Source organism: Miniopterus schreibersii (genome assembly GCF_964146895.1).
Source record: "Miniopterus schreibersii genome assembly, chromosome: 1".
NCBI lineage: Eukaryota > Metazoa > Chordata > Mammalia > Chiroptera > Miniopteridae > Miniopterus > Miniopterus schreibersii.
The window spans coordinates 143,990,233-144,004,561 of record NC_138101.1 but is presented as its reverse complement, the minus strand read 5'-3'; the positions used below and the strand labels follow the sequence as shown (position 1 = coordinate 144,004,561).

Sequence of the window (14,329 nt, the reverse complement as noted above, 5' to 3'; positions counted from 1 at the left end):
GAGGCCCCGCCCTCCCCCTTTAAGGCCCCGCCCTCCCCACGCCCGCGTCCGGCCGCGGCTCCCGGCGCTCCCCAGGTACGCCCCGCCCCCACAGCTGAGGCCCCGGCCCGCCCCGCTCCCGCTCGGCCCGCCCCGCTCCCGCTCTCCCCGCCCCGGCGCACCGCCGCATTCTGCTGCCCACGCGGCGAGAGAAGCGCCTTCTGATGCGTGCCCCGCTTGGTGGCGTCCCAGACTTAACAAATGATTGTTTATTCACCAGTTCATACATCAATACAAATGGACATGTTAAAAACAGCCCCTGCCCCGTGAAACCTGGGGAGAAGGAAAGCGCCAGGGCCTGGGCAAAGTATAAAAGTTATAAATAAGGGTCTTTCAAAACTTGGTCAGGGCAAATCTGGACAGGGACGGCAATTGCCGGTGGCCTCAGACATGCAGAAGGGAACGGGCGCCAGACCGGCCACAAGATTCCCACCCATCCCAAAGCTGGGCTAAGGGTAGGAGAAGGGCAGCCACCTTCTCACAAACATTAGCTGGAGTATTGCTCCCTCTTTGTTAGGGACAGACCGGCTAAGGATTACTAAGAACCCAGCCCAGAGGGCCCGGCGAGAGCCCCAGTCGGCGTGGGCTGTGGCTGGTGTGCGAGTTGGGACTAGGGGTACAGGTGGAAGTGTATTTCTAACCCTGACTAGGGTAGCTGCAGCTACCAGGGGTCCACCCTCTGTGAAGAGTGCTTGGGCCCAGGGTTTCTCTGTAGATTGGCCATACAGATAAGGGTAGCAAAGAACAGTAGGGGTGAAATAGGCTTCATCTGTTCAAGTGCACTCAGGCTGACCCAAACAGAGCTGGGCGTCCTTCAGAATCCAATTTCTTTCTAAGCCTCTGCCTATAGAGCCAGTAGGGCACAAAGGCCTGTCCACAGGAGAATGGGCTTTTGTGGCTTGGAGCTATATATATACTAACGCTGCCCTGCCTTAACTGAGGCAGAGGGAAGCAGCAGGGCCCAGAGACACGTTCTTCACCCCAACACTTCAGTAACTGCTTCACTAATGGTCCAACTCTCCCTGCCCTATCTCCTTCCCCTCACCCTGAACAACTGCCCTTCTAATCTATTCCCTCACCTCTACCACTTACCTGTCCCTCCTACCACCTTTCCAGTGTGTCTCTTGGCCCTTGCAGCAGTCCCATGTGCCTCCCTTCCCTCAACCTCCAATATCCAAAGCACAATGGGTACCCAGAACTGCCTTTGAGGAGGCTCCTTCTACACAAACCAGATATCCTATGGGCCATCTCATAGCACCTAGACTGTGGACGCCAAGAATCCAGAATTTGGGTTTAGTGTGTTCCACCCCTCTTCATGCTTCTTGACAGGCATTCCACATGAGCCAGGGTGGTGAAGCTGGGGCAGGACATAAAAGGAAACCAGGCACACATCAGTCAGCCAAGTACTCTAGCAATGAACAGGCAACTGGGGGGGGGGGGGGGGGGTGTTGTGTGTGTGTGTGTGTGTGTGTGTGTGTGATTTTTCATCTGTGGCCAAGGTCTTTAGAAGGTGGGCTGGTGCCTTGTAAACCATGAGGGAAATTCCAACATAGGCTTCTGACTGAGCATCACTCAGGATGCAGGGAGGCAGCCTCTGGGCTCCAGCACCCTGCTGGGGACCCGGGCTGGAGGATAGGGAAGGCCAAGGGGCAGAGGAAGGAGGCCAGGGCTTCATGTCTGCCTAGCAGAGGGCTTTACTGTCCTGCAGCAACATCCCACAGCTGGCTCCTCAAGTTCTGGCCAAGACAAAAAGGGGGCACAGGGAAAAAGACAATGCTAGGGCCCTCTTAGAGGGGGAATAGGAGTGGAATGTGGGGGCTTAGGCTTTGATACAAACTCAAGCCTCCTGATGGCTGGGAATGCCCTGAAGGGCCATAGGGCTCTGCCTTTCTGAACTGCCAGGAATTGGAGAAAATGGATAATCCCTGCTCTGGCAGCCAGGGGAGTGCAGCTGGTGTGGGAGGGGAAGTAGAGGTAGAGGAGAGACTCCGCTGTTGGCTGAAGGGCACTGAATACCACATTACCGCTCACCTCTACCTACTGAATACCCTGTGTATGTGCTCCACCCCAGGGAGCTGATCCCTGCAGTAATTTCAAATGGCTTCTAAGAAGAGAGAGGGCCAGCCCTTCCTGATCTCCCCCAGATGGGGCAGGCCGCCCTCCTACTCCTCACAGCACCAAGATGACAAAGACCCAAGACCTAACCCCTGCATGAGCTACTGGAGGGGCTGTGGAGGCAGGAGTTCCAAGAAAGTGAGGCAACAGTCAGGGAAATAAATTAATAAATACAGGGGCCCCATGAGGAGCAGCTGGGAGAGCTGCTTCCCCTCTGAGCATTGATCATTGCTATCCACTCCAAGCATCCCCACAGGTTATAGTGAGTGGAGGAGGGGCTAGTATGGAATAAGGGAGCATTCACTTGGGGCAGGCTTCTGGAATTCAGAGTCTGCGTTCCATGCGACGCTCCACAGCTCGAAGCAGCAGCTCTGAGTATTGCTCTAGCAGGGCCTGTGTTTGCTCAGCTCCCACGGCCCCAGGGCTTCCAGCTGGGCTGGACAGCACTGTCCCAGCCAGGGCCTCTAGCTCCTGCCGCACTGAAGAGAAGGTGTTTCTGAGGAGCTGGGTGATGCGACTTTGCTCCACTGATGGTGTCTTGCAGCTAGCTACCTGCAACAGGACCCAGGAAGTGGGTTGGAGGAACAGTAGAGGGACCTGTAAATGGGTGTATAAAAAGGAGGGAACCCACTTTGGTAGCCCACCCCCAAAGAAGGGACTGCATGCCCAGCTGGGTGTGATTGGGAATTCCATACTCCAAGATCAGCAAGTATGACCAAAGGCTATGGGATAGAGGCAGACTCTGAGGTGATGCCAAAAGAGGAGCTCATCAGATTACGGCACCATCTAAATTTTGTTAGTAACTCCTCTTGCAAGGCATGGCCCTGATGGACTGTCCCCATGTCCAGGGCAACCAAATAGTTTTTGAATATGAAAAGGGATACTAGTAATAATTACACTGGGACAACAGGTATAAACTGGGATAGTCCTGAGCAAACTAGGACATGTGGGCTCTCTACCCTACCTTCTGATTTGAGGAAGTCACCAGCGCTGAGCCAGAAATAACCAATAGGTGCTTGGTTCAAGTGGCCCAGCCTGGTCCCTAACCCCTTGCCTCCTCTGCCCAGGATGTTCTCTATTGCTCCACCTACCCATCAGTAGAAGAGCCTTATTATTATGTTCTAGATACTCAGCTAGCACTCCTGACATGCTCTTTCTCCCCACTGGTGAGTGCCCAATACGTACCAAGTGGTAAAGCTGCACAGCCTGGCGCACACTGCCCTGGAGTTCTGCCACAAGCTGTTCACACTGCTCCAGGCTTACCACTGGTTCTGGAAGAGACAAATACAGCTCTGGCCCAGCAAAGCTGCCCTTTCAGGCCTCCCCACCCTTGGCCGCTCAGAGGAGGACAGGCCTACCCTCCAGCATCATACCCCCTCCACTTGCCCTCAGTTCCTTCCTTTTGCCTCTTCTTTCCCAACACCCTCCCAACACCACACAGAAAATTAAGTCCAAAGGAAAGGGACAGTCCAGAGGCCAGAGGCACTGAGGGGCAAGTGGGTTACAGAGAGATCATGAAGGTTGGCAGGAGTGTCTCACCATCAGGGGTGTGACTTATGGACCGAGACAGGAGCAGACAGGACGAAAAACGCCAGAGGCTGGACGCACAGAAATGGAATGGAGCCAGAGAGCGGCCAACAGAGACGGGAGAGATAGGATGGGGCAGGAGATGAAAGCTGCGGAACTGTGCACACCTGAGGCCTGGCTTAGGGCTGCCCCTGGCCTGGTGCACTCCATAGGGCTGGGAGTCTTCTCAGGGGGTGGGGGCTGCAAATTCTCGGGGTCTTGGAGGAGGCTGCCGACCGGCAAGTGCTGGGCACAAGGGCTGATGGGCCCAGGCTGAACCTGGCACTCTGTCCTAGGCCTGGGAGGGGTACCCTCCCCTAAATAGCTCCGCCTCTCAGATGTACTGTGAGCCTTTCCTAGGCCCACTGGGGAGCCAGGCTGTTCTGCCTCACCAGGGACCCGGCCCTTGGTAACAGGTGAGAATGTGGCCAGGGTAGGACGATCAGGCAGTGGCTTTGGAATGTCCAGGACCAGGTGAGCCCGGCTGGGCAGGGCCAGCTGCCTGAGTGGCGAGACTCGGATGGGGGCAGGAGCCTGAGGTTCGGCCGCCAGGCCCAGGTTCTCCCCAACAGAGATGCTGCGGGATATCTTGGCCATGGAACTGGTGGTGGGGTTCTGGTAGGAGTGGGGCCGAGACAGACGGTCATCAGCTTGGGGTAGGGAACGTAGGCCCTCCTGGGCTTCCATCTCTCGTAAGAGTAATGGGCCTGGTAGAAGAGCCCCACCTACAGAGGAGAGAGAGATATATGCAGGTCATGTGGTAAGGAAGGTGTCCTAGATGCCAAGGCTCAATTCCTGAGGAGCTGCTGTGCCCCGCACATACCCACTAAAGGAGACCCAGTGGCAAGCACAGTAACACATAGGGCTACATCAGGCCCTCCTTCTTCTAGCATGCTCATGTGCTCCACACTCCCCACACCCTGGAACTGAGCCCACCAGGTTCCTCACCCTGTGGCGCCAGACTCTGCACGGACTGGGCTTTCTGGAGTCCACCTAAGGGGCTGGCTGTGGCCACTCTCTTGGAGATCCAGCTGCTGTCCGCATTGACACGGCGTCGTGGCAACAGCACAGGGGCTGCCTGCTGGGGGCCAGGGTTTCCAGGGGAGGGCTCCACCTCTGGGGGTGCTCCTGGAGGATTAGCACCATTGCCTCTCAGCTGCTCACCAGAAGCGTGCGGCACCTGGACTGGCTTCAACATCAGTGCCAGGCTTGAAGAAGATGGGGACGGTTCCCTACAGGGAGGAAATTTGGAAGAAGGCTTAGAGGAGGCTCAGGATTCTTTCCTGCCAAGATGGGGAGACACTCCCATAGCACTAGGGAGGCACTAGGCAAGAAGCCAGGCACAAAGCCAGCCAGGCCAGTTGTCCCAAAACTTGGGAGTGCAAATACTGTTGGGTATAGGAAGCTTTGGAGAAAGGAGGGCTACATGCTGCCCCAGGGGCAAGACTGGCCCTACTAGAAGCACTGGGAGATCAGGAAAGCTGGAGATCCTTGTGGCAGAGCAAGAGCTGCTATGGGGAGAGTACCTGAGTGGGGGCGTCAACACTTGCAAAAGGAATCGTGAAGAGATGCTCTGAGACTCTGTCCTCTCTGGTACCCGGACTGGGGCCCCTGCCAGGGTGACAGAAATCATGAAATGAAGCCAACACTTGTCCCCAATTCTACCCCCTGGAGAAGGCAACCCCAGGGCATGGCCTGCCCTTGGACCCTCCCTCTCAGCCAGGTGGAGGGGAGCAAGGCAGATTGCAGTGGCCATATACTGGCCTTCTGACCACACCTGGAGCAGCCCCATTGGCTAGAGTTTCAAAGTGCTGTTTTAGAAACTGCTCCTGGTCCGGGGTATGGGGGCCGCCTTCCTGCAGCTCGTAGGGGCCAGTGCCTCCCTCGTCTTCCTCTTCTTCCTCATCACCCTCAGCTGGCTCTTCAAGGTCTGAGGAAATGCCATCCACACTCAGGGGCTCCGTGCTCTCAGAGTCTGGATGTGGAGGGGGAGAGAAGCATCATGCTGCACCCATCTGCCAACACAGCCTCCACTCCCACCTCGGTCCACTGGCCTGCATGGTTCTGGCCCTCCCTCAGGAATGCAGCCTCACCTTCATTGGGGTGCTCAGGGCTGGAAAGGCGGCTGCTGCTATAATCCACAGAGCAGGCACTGTCAGGGCTGTGCTTCTCTGAGCCCCTGCTGCCTGGGTACACTCTTCCCAGGGTCCCTCGAGCTGGTGCCTGCACCTGGAACTCACTGCCAGGAAGGCCAGGAGGAGGAAAAAAGGCAGTGAGCTGGGGTAAGCAACAGCCCCACTGGACTCCTGCCTTCCTTCTCCCCACCTGTGAGCAGGACTGGGGATGAGGCAGTAGTGACATGGTGGGCTGAGTAGCCTGGGGCCAGCCCCTCGCTCATTAAAAAACACTCAGAGGGATGGGAAGACTGGGGGCTGCATGGCCCCACGGGTCTGGGACAGCAGGATCCTTGCCTGGTATCCAAGGTGGGGCTGTCACTCGGCTCTGGGTAGACAATACCATCTTCGATGGGTGTAGGCTCCAGATCTTGGGGAAAGACCCCTTCCTCTTGGGACAACAACCGGATAATGTGGGGGCAGGAACAGGGTTGAGAAGCCTGAGGCTGAGGGGACTCTTCATTCTGGAAACACACAAAAGGGCATTATTGGAGTTGCTGATGTGACAGAGCATCTGGGAAAGAGGAGGGCGTAGGCAAGGATTTGATGTACACCAAATCTGGGAAAATCTGAATACTCCAACTCTGAGGACAGACACCAGGAAGCCAGGCTGGGCTCCAACTAGTGTTCCTGAGCTTCTAGAAGAACTATATTAGCATTCTGACTGCAAACCTCTATCCACCACTTAATATCATCAGCCCTCCCAGGAACCCAGCCCAAGACAATCACTATACCACACAGGCTAGCCAGCCCCCACCCTGAATTTGCAGTTCAGGTTACCACATGTGCCACAGGGGCAGAATGAACATAGCTGGACCAGTGCTCAGGCTCTAGCTGTTGGCACAAGGCTGGCTAAGGCTGCTTAGAGATCTCTAGGGAACTGGGAGAAAGCTGGCTCACCTGGACAGCATGTAAGGTCCCAGGGGTCTGCTGATCATGCTTCCCAGAACCAGGTGGGGCCACAGCCAGAGAGTCCCTGCTAGAGCCTCTAGGTTTTGGAGCCAGTGTCTCCAGCTGCCGCAGGTCCAGCATGGAGCGAACACTCAGCTCCACACCTGACTGAGCCCAGCGCCCCCTTCTTCTGGGTCCTTGGTTGGCTGTAGGAGCTGGATCCAGGAACTCCACTGTCTCTTGTGCCTGGTGTGGGGCAGGGGTAGGAGAGGAGTAACAGTAACAATCACTCAAGAGTCTTAGCAAACACTCATATATCACTTACTGTGTGCCAGCCACTTTATTTATATTAGCTCATTCAAACCTCACAACCAACTTATGAAGTAGATACTAATATTATCCCCATATTTACAGATGGGAAAACTGAAGCACAGTGGGTTTGAGTAACTTGCCCAAGTCCCACAGACAGTAAGCGGCTTGCCTGTAGGCTATAACTCAGGTAGTTTGGCCCAGAGTTCATGCTCTTAGCTTCACTCTATGTCCTGTCTTAGAGTCTCAGTCTTCACCTGGTATCATGGACACCTCAAAGCTAGGAGTCTCTAGAAGTCCTCTATTCTGAAAATAGCCCCAGTAAGGACCCCAACCAAGTCCATTCACAGCACCAAGAACAAATCAACAGCCCAGCCTTGAGATGCCTGGCCTAGTCAGAACACATCATCCCAGGTAACTGCTGCTGACAATGTAAGGTGATGGTGCTTGAAATCCCAGCACGAAACAAGTGAGGATGGAGCTGCCTTGGGGCTTGCTCTGAAAGCCTTTACCCTCCTCCTGGCTGCCCTGAAGTACTCAGCCATTGGTCGTCTTATGGCCTTTCCCCTCTCTCTGAAGTTCTGAGCTTACCTCCTAACCTGGGTTTCTTTAGAACTACAGTTTCTCCACTTTTCTGCTCTTTGGACCTTTGACTTTCTCGAACTTTACTTCTAACCGTTTGGCTCAAACACCCCCTTTCTACTCCCTACCTCAACCTGTTCTTTGTTCAATTTACTCCCAGGCCCCCAGGCAGCTGCATAAGTGGAGTACTTCCCTTAGCAGTGACTAATCCTTGCAGGTGGCTCACTTGGCCCATAGGAAGGAAACACCTGGGCTTCATCATCCCTAACCTGGGACCAGCCCAGCTGCCTGAACTCCCCGCCCAAGGCCCTTCCTTGGACACAAAGGGTGGAGCACGTGGGGAGACCCCACACCCCAATGCCTCACCAAGCCCAGAAAGCCCTGCTTTCACCTTCCTTCACCTCTGTAACTTTGGAAGGGCATTTTAACGATGGTGACTCACACGACTCATCTCCCAGTGGGACAGGCTTCGGGGCAGGGCTGGGCTGGGCACCGAGGCTAGACAGAGACAGGCAGTCAGAGAGAGTGTCTCCTGCCCACCCACCCCACAGCCCCGGCCCCACACCAGCCCATACCTTACATGGCCACAATGATGCTCCAGCTTCCTCAGCTCACATTGTTCTTACCACCCCCAGTCCCAGAGAGCATATCCAGCCATTATACCCACTGGTGCCTGTCTAGCCCCAGGCCAGACTTCCACAGACCTGGTTCTTTCTTGGTGCCCTTGGCAAGGATGGGCAGAGCTGGAAGTTCTTCTTCTTCAGTGCCCTCATCTTCTCCCTCCTTGTCACTATCTGAAGAGAGAGCTGGTCCAGAAGAGAGCACTGATGGGGCCTCATGCCTGAGTCCAAGACAGGGAAGGTCATGGGAGAGGAGACTCAATGAGGAAAGAGGACAACGTGATGGGTCTTCATGTGAGAAACAGGAATTGGGGGATATAGAGTTGATGAACGGCAGGTTCAGAGCAAGGAGGAGGAGCAATAAGATGACAGTGAGCAATCTGGACATCCACCCACTGCTTGCCCATATCCCATACTCTGCTCTCACCGATTGGGTCCAGCTGCCCTTTGGGGAGAGGACGGTCCTTGCTGTTTGACCCCTCGTTGCCGCTGGCGCAGCTCAGCCAGACGCTGCCTCATACTGATGGTCATCTCAGAGCTCAGGCGCCACACAAAGATGCAGCTGGGTAGAGCCACAGAGTTGTGTGAGGGAGGGGGAAGGGGAGGGTAGGACTCCAGGGGTAGCAACACCATTAGTTCCCCTTCTCTGTGGGCTGGCCAGGAGACTAGAGCCACCCTGAAGTGCCAGGTTAGATCCAGCCAAGAAGTACCCCTGTTCACCCCTACATTTCAGAAACATCATACGGTGAAGAGAGGGGAGGGGCAGGGTGTGTTGTGGCAGGGGAAGCATCTGTGCTTCTGCTTACCTGTCCCCCGAAACAGAGATGAGATGTTTGCAGTCATTACTAAATTTCATGCCAGTGACAATCTCTGTGAAGAACAAAGAATATGGCCTATAGGCCCCTGAAGTCCCAGCCAAGCTTCTGTCCCAAGAGTGGAGGTCGGGGGTCAGTTGGAAGGGAGGGGCAGGCAGTTCCGATTGGTCCCAAAATCTAAAGGAAGAAAGAGTAAAGTTCCAGCGGTAGAGATTGGGACTATACTCACCTGAGTGGCCAAACATGGTGGCCACGCACTCGCCTGAGGAGAAGTCAAAAATGGAGAGGTTCTTGTCAGAACAGCTGGTGGCAATGTAGATCCCCGAGGGGTCTGTCTGCACCTGAGGAGTGGGACACACAGCTGGAAGAAGACAGGGAGCACCAGTCCTTCTCCACCTAGTACCCTCATCCTCCTACTCTCTAGCCCACAGCCCATCCTACTGGGCCCTTACCTTAATCAGAGTGCCATCCTCACCCTGGGACCCTTTAAACAGCTTCTTCTGCTTCCCACTGCTGATGTTAAAGATCCTGTAAAGAAACACACTCTCATTCACATGAGGGAGAGGTCACAGTCAAGCACACCCGGGTGGCAGAAATGCCAGAACTCACGCCCAGCCACATTCTCTATGGGAGCCACTCCCCAACACCAAAGGGACTACCACCTCTTAAGTGAGGCGAAGTACTCATTCCATAGGCTCAAGGGGTCACAAAGTCCTAGACAAAAAGGCAGATACAGGGACTGAGGTGCCTAGAGCTGACCCCCTAGGGCATCAAGGAATGTGGTCAGATAGTCTGAAAAAGGGATGCCCACCGAATATTTCGGTCCTGGCAGCCAATAGCTGTGTACTTCCAGCTGGGTTCCACATCCATGTCATAGAGGGTTGTCTTCCGTACCACGTGGTGTGTTCGTGTAAACTGGACTCCATCTCCAGACTGCAGGGGTGGAGCATATGGGAAGATCCCAAGCCCCAATGTATCACGAGGCCCAGAGAGCCCTGCTTTCTCTCTCCACCTCTTGTAATCTCAGGTACAGGAATGGCAGAGATCCCCACTGCCACCCGCTGTGCCATTCAGGGAAACCTCATCCTCTCACCTTCTGTGCAGTGCGGAAATAGATGCTCTTGTCTGCTCCACAGCTGATCATGCGGACTTGCCCATCGCTGGCTATGGAGGAGAGGGGCCTAGCTGTTCCCACTGCTCTCACCACATGGGGCCAGCCTTTCCTCTGCCTTCCCTCCATATTTCCCCCCCTATCAAGCTACTCTACATGACTGGGACAACCAATTAAATCAGGTTGCTTACTTCCAAACCTAGGCTTTCCTTTATCTTCAGCCAACCTGGATGGCTCAGGGTCCCCTGGACTGAGAGTCTACATTTCACCTGTCTTCCCATCCAGCCCCATACCTCCCAGCAGCTGTCCAACACTCCCCTATGATAGGCACACCCTACTTTCTCACAGAGGCGAGAGGCAGGTGGCAGTGGGGAGGGGGGTAAGGGTGATGTTGGTGGTAGATGGAAGAATGTGTCTCAATTGCCCTGCCCCCACCTGCAAACTTGACAGCAGTGATGGAGGACGAGTGCTCGTCCAATGTCTGCTGTAGGCTATACTCCCGTCCAGCATCCAGCACATGGATCAGCCTGTCCCGGCTCGCTGACGCTAGCAGCTTCAGACCTGGGGTTAGAAGAACTCATCAGCCCACAAGTGCCCAGAGCAGGCCCCTACGTGAGCCTGGCAAAGAGGCCTGTGGTAACTGAGCCCCATGGAGCAGGGATGGAGCTGTTCCATCAAATGGAGCTGCAAAGACACCAAATGATTCAAAGGACTTTCAGTCTCACATCCAAGAGCCAGGACAGGTAAGTGGCACTAGCAGGATTGGAGGAGCCCTGTGCCATTCTGGGTTAGGGACCAGGTACCCTCCTGACCTGTGTCTGGCTTAGAGTACTCCAGGCACAGAATTTCCGAGTCATGGGCCTCCACCTTCAGCATCTCACTTAGGGACTGTAGTTCATGCACCCTGCAAAAATGAGGAGAGGGTAGGAGAGGTCACTGCCAGGCTGCTGGAGGAGAGATCCACCCTGCTTCCTCTCCTCCAACCTTTTCCAAAATTTACTCTTATTTATTTTTGAACTTTTAGGCTTAGAGAAAGGTTGCAATGAGTACAGAAGAGTTTCCATATTTCCTTTACCCAGCTGTCCCTAATGTACACATCTTTACATAACCACAGTTCAATGACCAGAACCAGGAAATTTACATTCGTATAATACTATTAATAAAAGGCTTTATTTGAATTTCACCAGTTTTTCCACCACAATGTTCTTTTTCTGAATCCAGGATCCTATCCAATTTGCATTTAGTTGGTATTTCTCCTTAGTCTCCTGTACTCTTGAATAGTTTTTCAGTCTTCCCTCACCCTTCACGACCTTGACACTTTTGAAGAGTATTGATCAATGCAGGTACTCTGTCGCATGTACAATTTGAGTTTGTCTGATGTTTTCTCATGATTGGTCTGAGTGTATGCATTTTTGGCAAAAATACCACAGAAACAATGCTATGTCATTAGTATATCATATTATGGGCTTCAAATGTTGACATGAAGATGTTAAGCTTGATCATTTGTTTGAGACAGTTTCTGCATTGTAAAGTTATCTTTCCCTTTTACATAAAAACCTTCCCCAATCTTTTTGAGCCAAACTTTTCTAAAGCTCTGTCCTTGGAGACTTAACTCCCCCAGCCTGTACCATGAGAGGCAGTCAGTACCCACTCCAGGCCTGGCATTACCTGAGTGTGCCCATACGGTCCCCCGAAGCTAGATGCTGTCCATTGGGGCTGATACACACAGAACGGATGCCCACACGGGGATCCATCAGGGACCCATCAGCTTTGTCTCCTCCAGGCAGCTCAGTGTCCAGCAAGGCCTGAGTGTTCCCATCTACATAGATGATCTTAATGAGGTCCTAGTGGAGCAGATGCAGAGAAGAAGTGGATAAGGTAGGTCTGACCCAGTATAACTGCAAGGGGGGAGGATTGCTGGACAAGATAAATCCTTGGCTTGTAGGGCCCAGTCAAGTAACAGCTGGAAAATCAAGGTCTGTGACCCAGTTCCTAAGAAGGTGTGAAGGCTGAGGGGATGGGAATACTAAGTATGAAGTGGGGACCCTACAGCATCAAGGCTCACATTGCTGAGAATATTTCGGTGCAAGGTGGAGCCATGCACTCCGGAGCTCTCTGTGTTCCACAGGCGGATGGTGTTGTCTGAGGAACAGGTAATGAAGGAACTGGGGGGGAGGCAGGCTTGGTTACTGTCCTTTACTTCTGGGTAGACCTGAAGGGGCAGAGAGAACAAAGTCAGATCTCCAGTTAGGGAGCAGTCCTTTGCCCAGGGAGAAGGGAATGAGATTAAAGGGATAATGCTGGCCAAGACTTAGCCCAGTGTCTGTCACATAGTAAGCAAGCCACAACTATTAGATATTCTTCATAATCATTAAGGAAAAGCACACTAACCAAGCACCTACTATGTTTCAGGGACTCTTCTATGTCTCCCACTTAACATTATTTTATTTAATACTTAGGACAACGAGATGAATCAGGTACATCACTTTACAGCTGAGGAAACTAAAACTCGGTCAAGTTCATTAACTTGTCCAAAATCACTGAGCCGAGGACAACGAAAAGCTAAGAATGGACAGGGGCATATTGGAACAAGCCTAAGATATATAAGCACTAAAATTCAAGCTCAATCCTTAGGACTCATCTGAAGATAGGCAGAGATACAAGGATGTTGCTAGAGAAACAAGGAGACAGCAGGAACACAGTGTTATACTTGGTGATCCCCACTTTCTGTATTCACAACGGTATCCCAGCAAACCTGGCCAGTCTCAAGCCATCCCAGCCCACATACCTCCACACTCCAGACGCAGGAGGAATGATATAGAGCCGAGTACACTTTGCCCACTTTCTTGGGGTCCCTCACATCCCAAACATAAATGCTGTGGTCGTTGTATACACAAGACAGCCACTGATTGGTGGGATCAAAGGTCAAGGCAATGGTGTCTGGATACCTGGCATTGGCCACTCCAGAGAAGAGGCGACTGTGGGGAAGAGGACAAGCAAACTGGTGAGTGTGAAGCTGATAAAATGAAGGACTGAAAGGAACGAAACAGAAGCTAACCCATGAAGGAAGGAGCGGGGCATGGGGAGCCCTCTCCAGACCTGCAGGTTTAAAAGCAGTTGCTTAAGAAAGACAAAAGCAGCCCCTGAAAGCCATTAACTGGAAGCTGACCCGGCACTAGCTGCTGGGCCATGGTGTTCTCCTGATGAACACAATGTCACAGAACACCAGTGTCAGACAAGGTCACTCTATGTCCGTGACGGAGCAAAGCAAAAACAAGACTAGTGTCATTGTGTCTGACAGAGATAAAAACAAGATCACTGTGCAAACCACAAAAATAACCAAACACCACCCTTTGCTGTCTATCAGGATTGACTGCTGCCTCTTTACCAATTACAGCTTTAGTCCCACCTTTTAGATAAAAATTATTAGAATGCCTAATTATACAATTGCTCCCAATTCCTGAAAGCATCCTACCAGAGCAAAATTTCAATATCTTGAACCATTTCTAATATCACCTCACACAATACCCTAAATCTTACAATACTCCCACACTTAAAATAGCCCCAACTTACTGAGATACTCCCTGGTTCTCCTTGGTTGCAATAAGTACCAATAAACCCAAATTTATTTGTCTATGGAGGTACTTCTGGTTATTTTTGGGGCACTGATACTCTTCACCTTGTTCCCTGAAGGCTGGGCACAGCATGAGCCTGAGAATGGAGGCAGGGGGCCCACATAGCTCACCTGGCCTCAGTGACACTGGCAATGTCTGTCCCCAAGGCATGGGGCCGGGGCAGGGTGCTGAGAAAGTGCAGGTTAGAGGGGTTGAAGAGGCGCACGGTGCCATCAGCACAGCCACAGAAGATGTAGTCTTGGCTCACAGAGATGCAGTGCGCCACGGTGGTCTGCAGGCAGAAGGGCTCAGGTCAGCACAGGCCACCTGCCAACCCCTCCTCAATAGTCACCTGCCAAGAGGAGAGACCAGCCAAGACAAGGGCAAGCGAAAAGCAGCCCAGCTGCTCTGGCCTGAGCCTCTCAGCTGTTATCTGAAGATGCCCCTCCCTCCAACAGCAGGTGGCCAGAGGGCCCACAGCCGCGTGCCGTTT

At 53.2% G+C, this 14,329-nt stretch overlaps 1 protein-coding gene across 2 annotated transcripts in view; it reads right to left on the bottom strand.

Annotated features, from left to right (window-relative positions):
- Nucleotides 1-233: 233 nt before the first annotated feature.
- The window catches only part of MAPKBP1 (mitogen-activated protein kinase binding protein 1), a 60,886-nt gene continuing 46,790 nt past the window's right edge, over nucleotides 234-14,329 (bottom strand). For both annotated transcript variants that reach the window (XM_081153634.1, XM_081153635.1), the window contains exons 9-31: nucleotides 13,968-14,128; nucleotides 13,011-13,200; nucleotides 12,288-12,434; nucleotides 11,891-12,066; nucleotides 11,035-11,126; nucleotides 10,658-10,783; nucleotides 10,205-10,275; nucleotides 9,923-10,044; nucleotides 9,564-9,639; nucleotides 9,341-9,452; nucleotides 9,103-9,166; nucleotides 8,724-8,858; nucleotides 8,381-8,517; nucleotides 8,119-8,174; nucleotides 6,795-7,031; nucleotides 6,192-6,358; nucleotides 5,814-5,959; nucleotides 5,498-5,695; nucleotides 5,247-5,331; nucleotides 4,669-4,952; nucleotides 3,849-4,445; nucleotides 3,340-3,425; nucleotides 234-2,706 (exon numbers count right to left, since the gene is read on the bottom strand). In XM_081153634.1, the coding sequence (XP_081009760.1) occupies nucleotides 2,479-2,706; nucleotides 3,340-3,425; nucleotides 3,849-4,445; nucleotides 4,669-4,952; nucleotides 5,247-5,331; nucleotides 5,498-5,695; nucleotides 5,814-5,959; nucleotides 6,192-6,358; nucleotides 6,795-7,031; nucleotides 8,119-8,174; nucleotides 8,381-8,517; nucleotides 8,724-8,858; nucleotides 9,103-9,166; nucleotides 9,341-9,452; nucleotides 9,564-9,639; nucleotides 9,923-10,044; nucleotides 10,205-10,275; nucleotides 10,658-10,783; nucleotides 11,035-11,126; nucleotides 11,891-12,066; nucleotides 12,288-12,434; nucleotides 13,011-13,200; nucleotides 13,968-14,128 (3,693 nt within the window). In that variant the 3' untranslated portion in view covers nucleotides 234-2,478. The remainder of the gene's footprint in view (nucleotides 2,707-3,339; nucleotides 3,426-3,848; nucleotides 4,446-4,668; nucleotides 4,953-5,246; nucleotides 5,332-5,497; nucleotides 5,696-5,813; nucleotides 5,960-6,191; nucleotides 6,359-6,794; nucleotides 7,032-8,118; nucleotides 8,175-8,380; nucleotides 8,518-8,723; nucleotides 8,859-9,102; nucleotides 9,167-9,340; nucleotides 9,453-9,563; nucleotides 9,640-9,922; nucleotides 10,045-10,204; nucleotides 10,276-10,657; nucleotides 10,784-11,034; nucleotides 11,127-11,890; nucleotides 12,067-12,287; nucleotides 12,435-13,010; nucleotides 13,201-13,967; nucleotides 14,129-14,329) is intronic.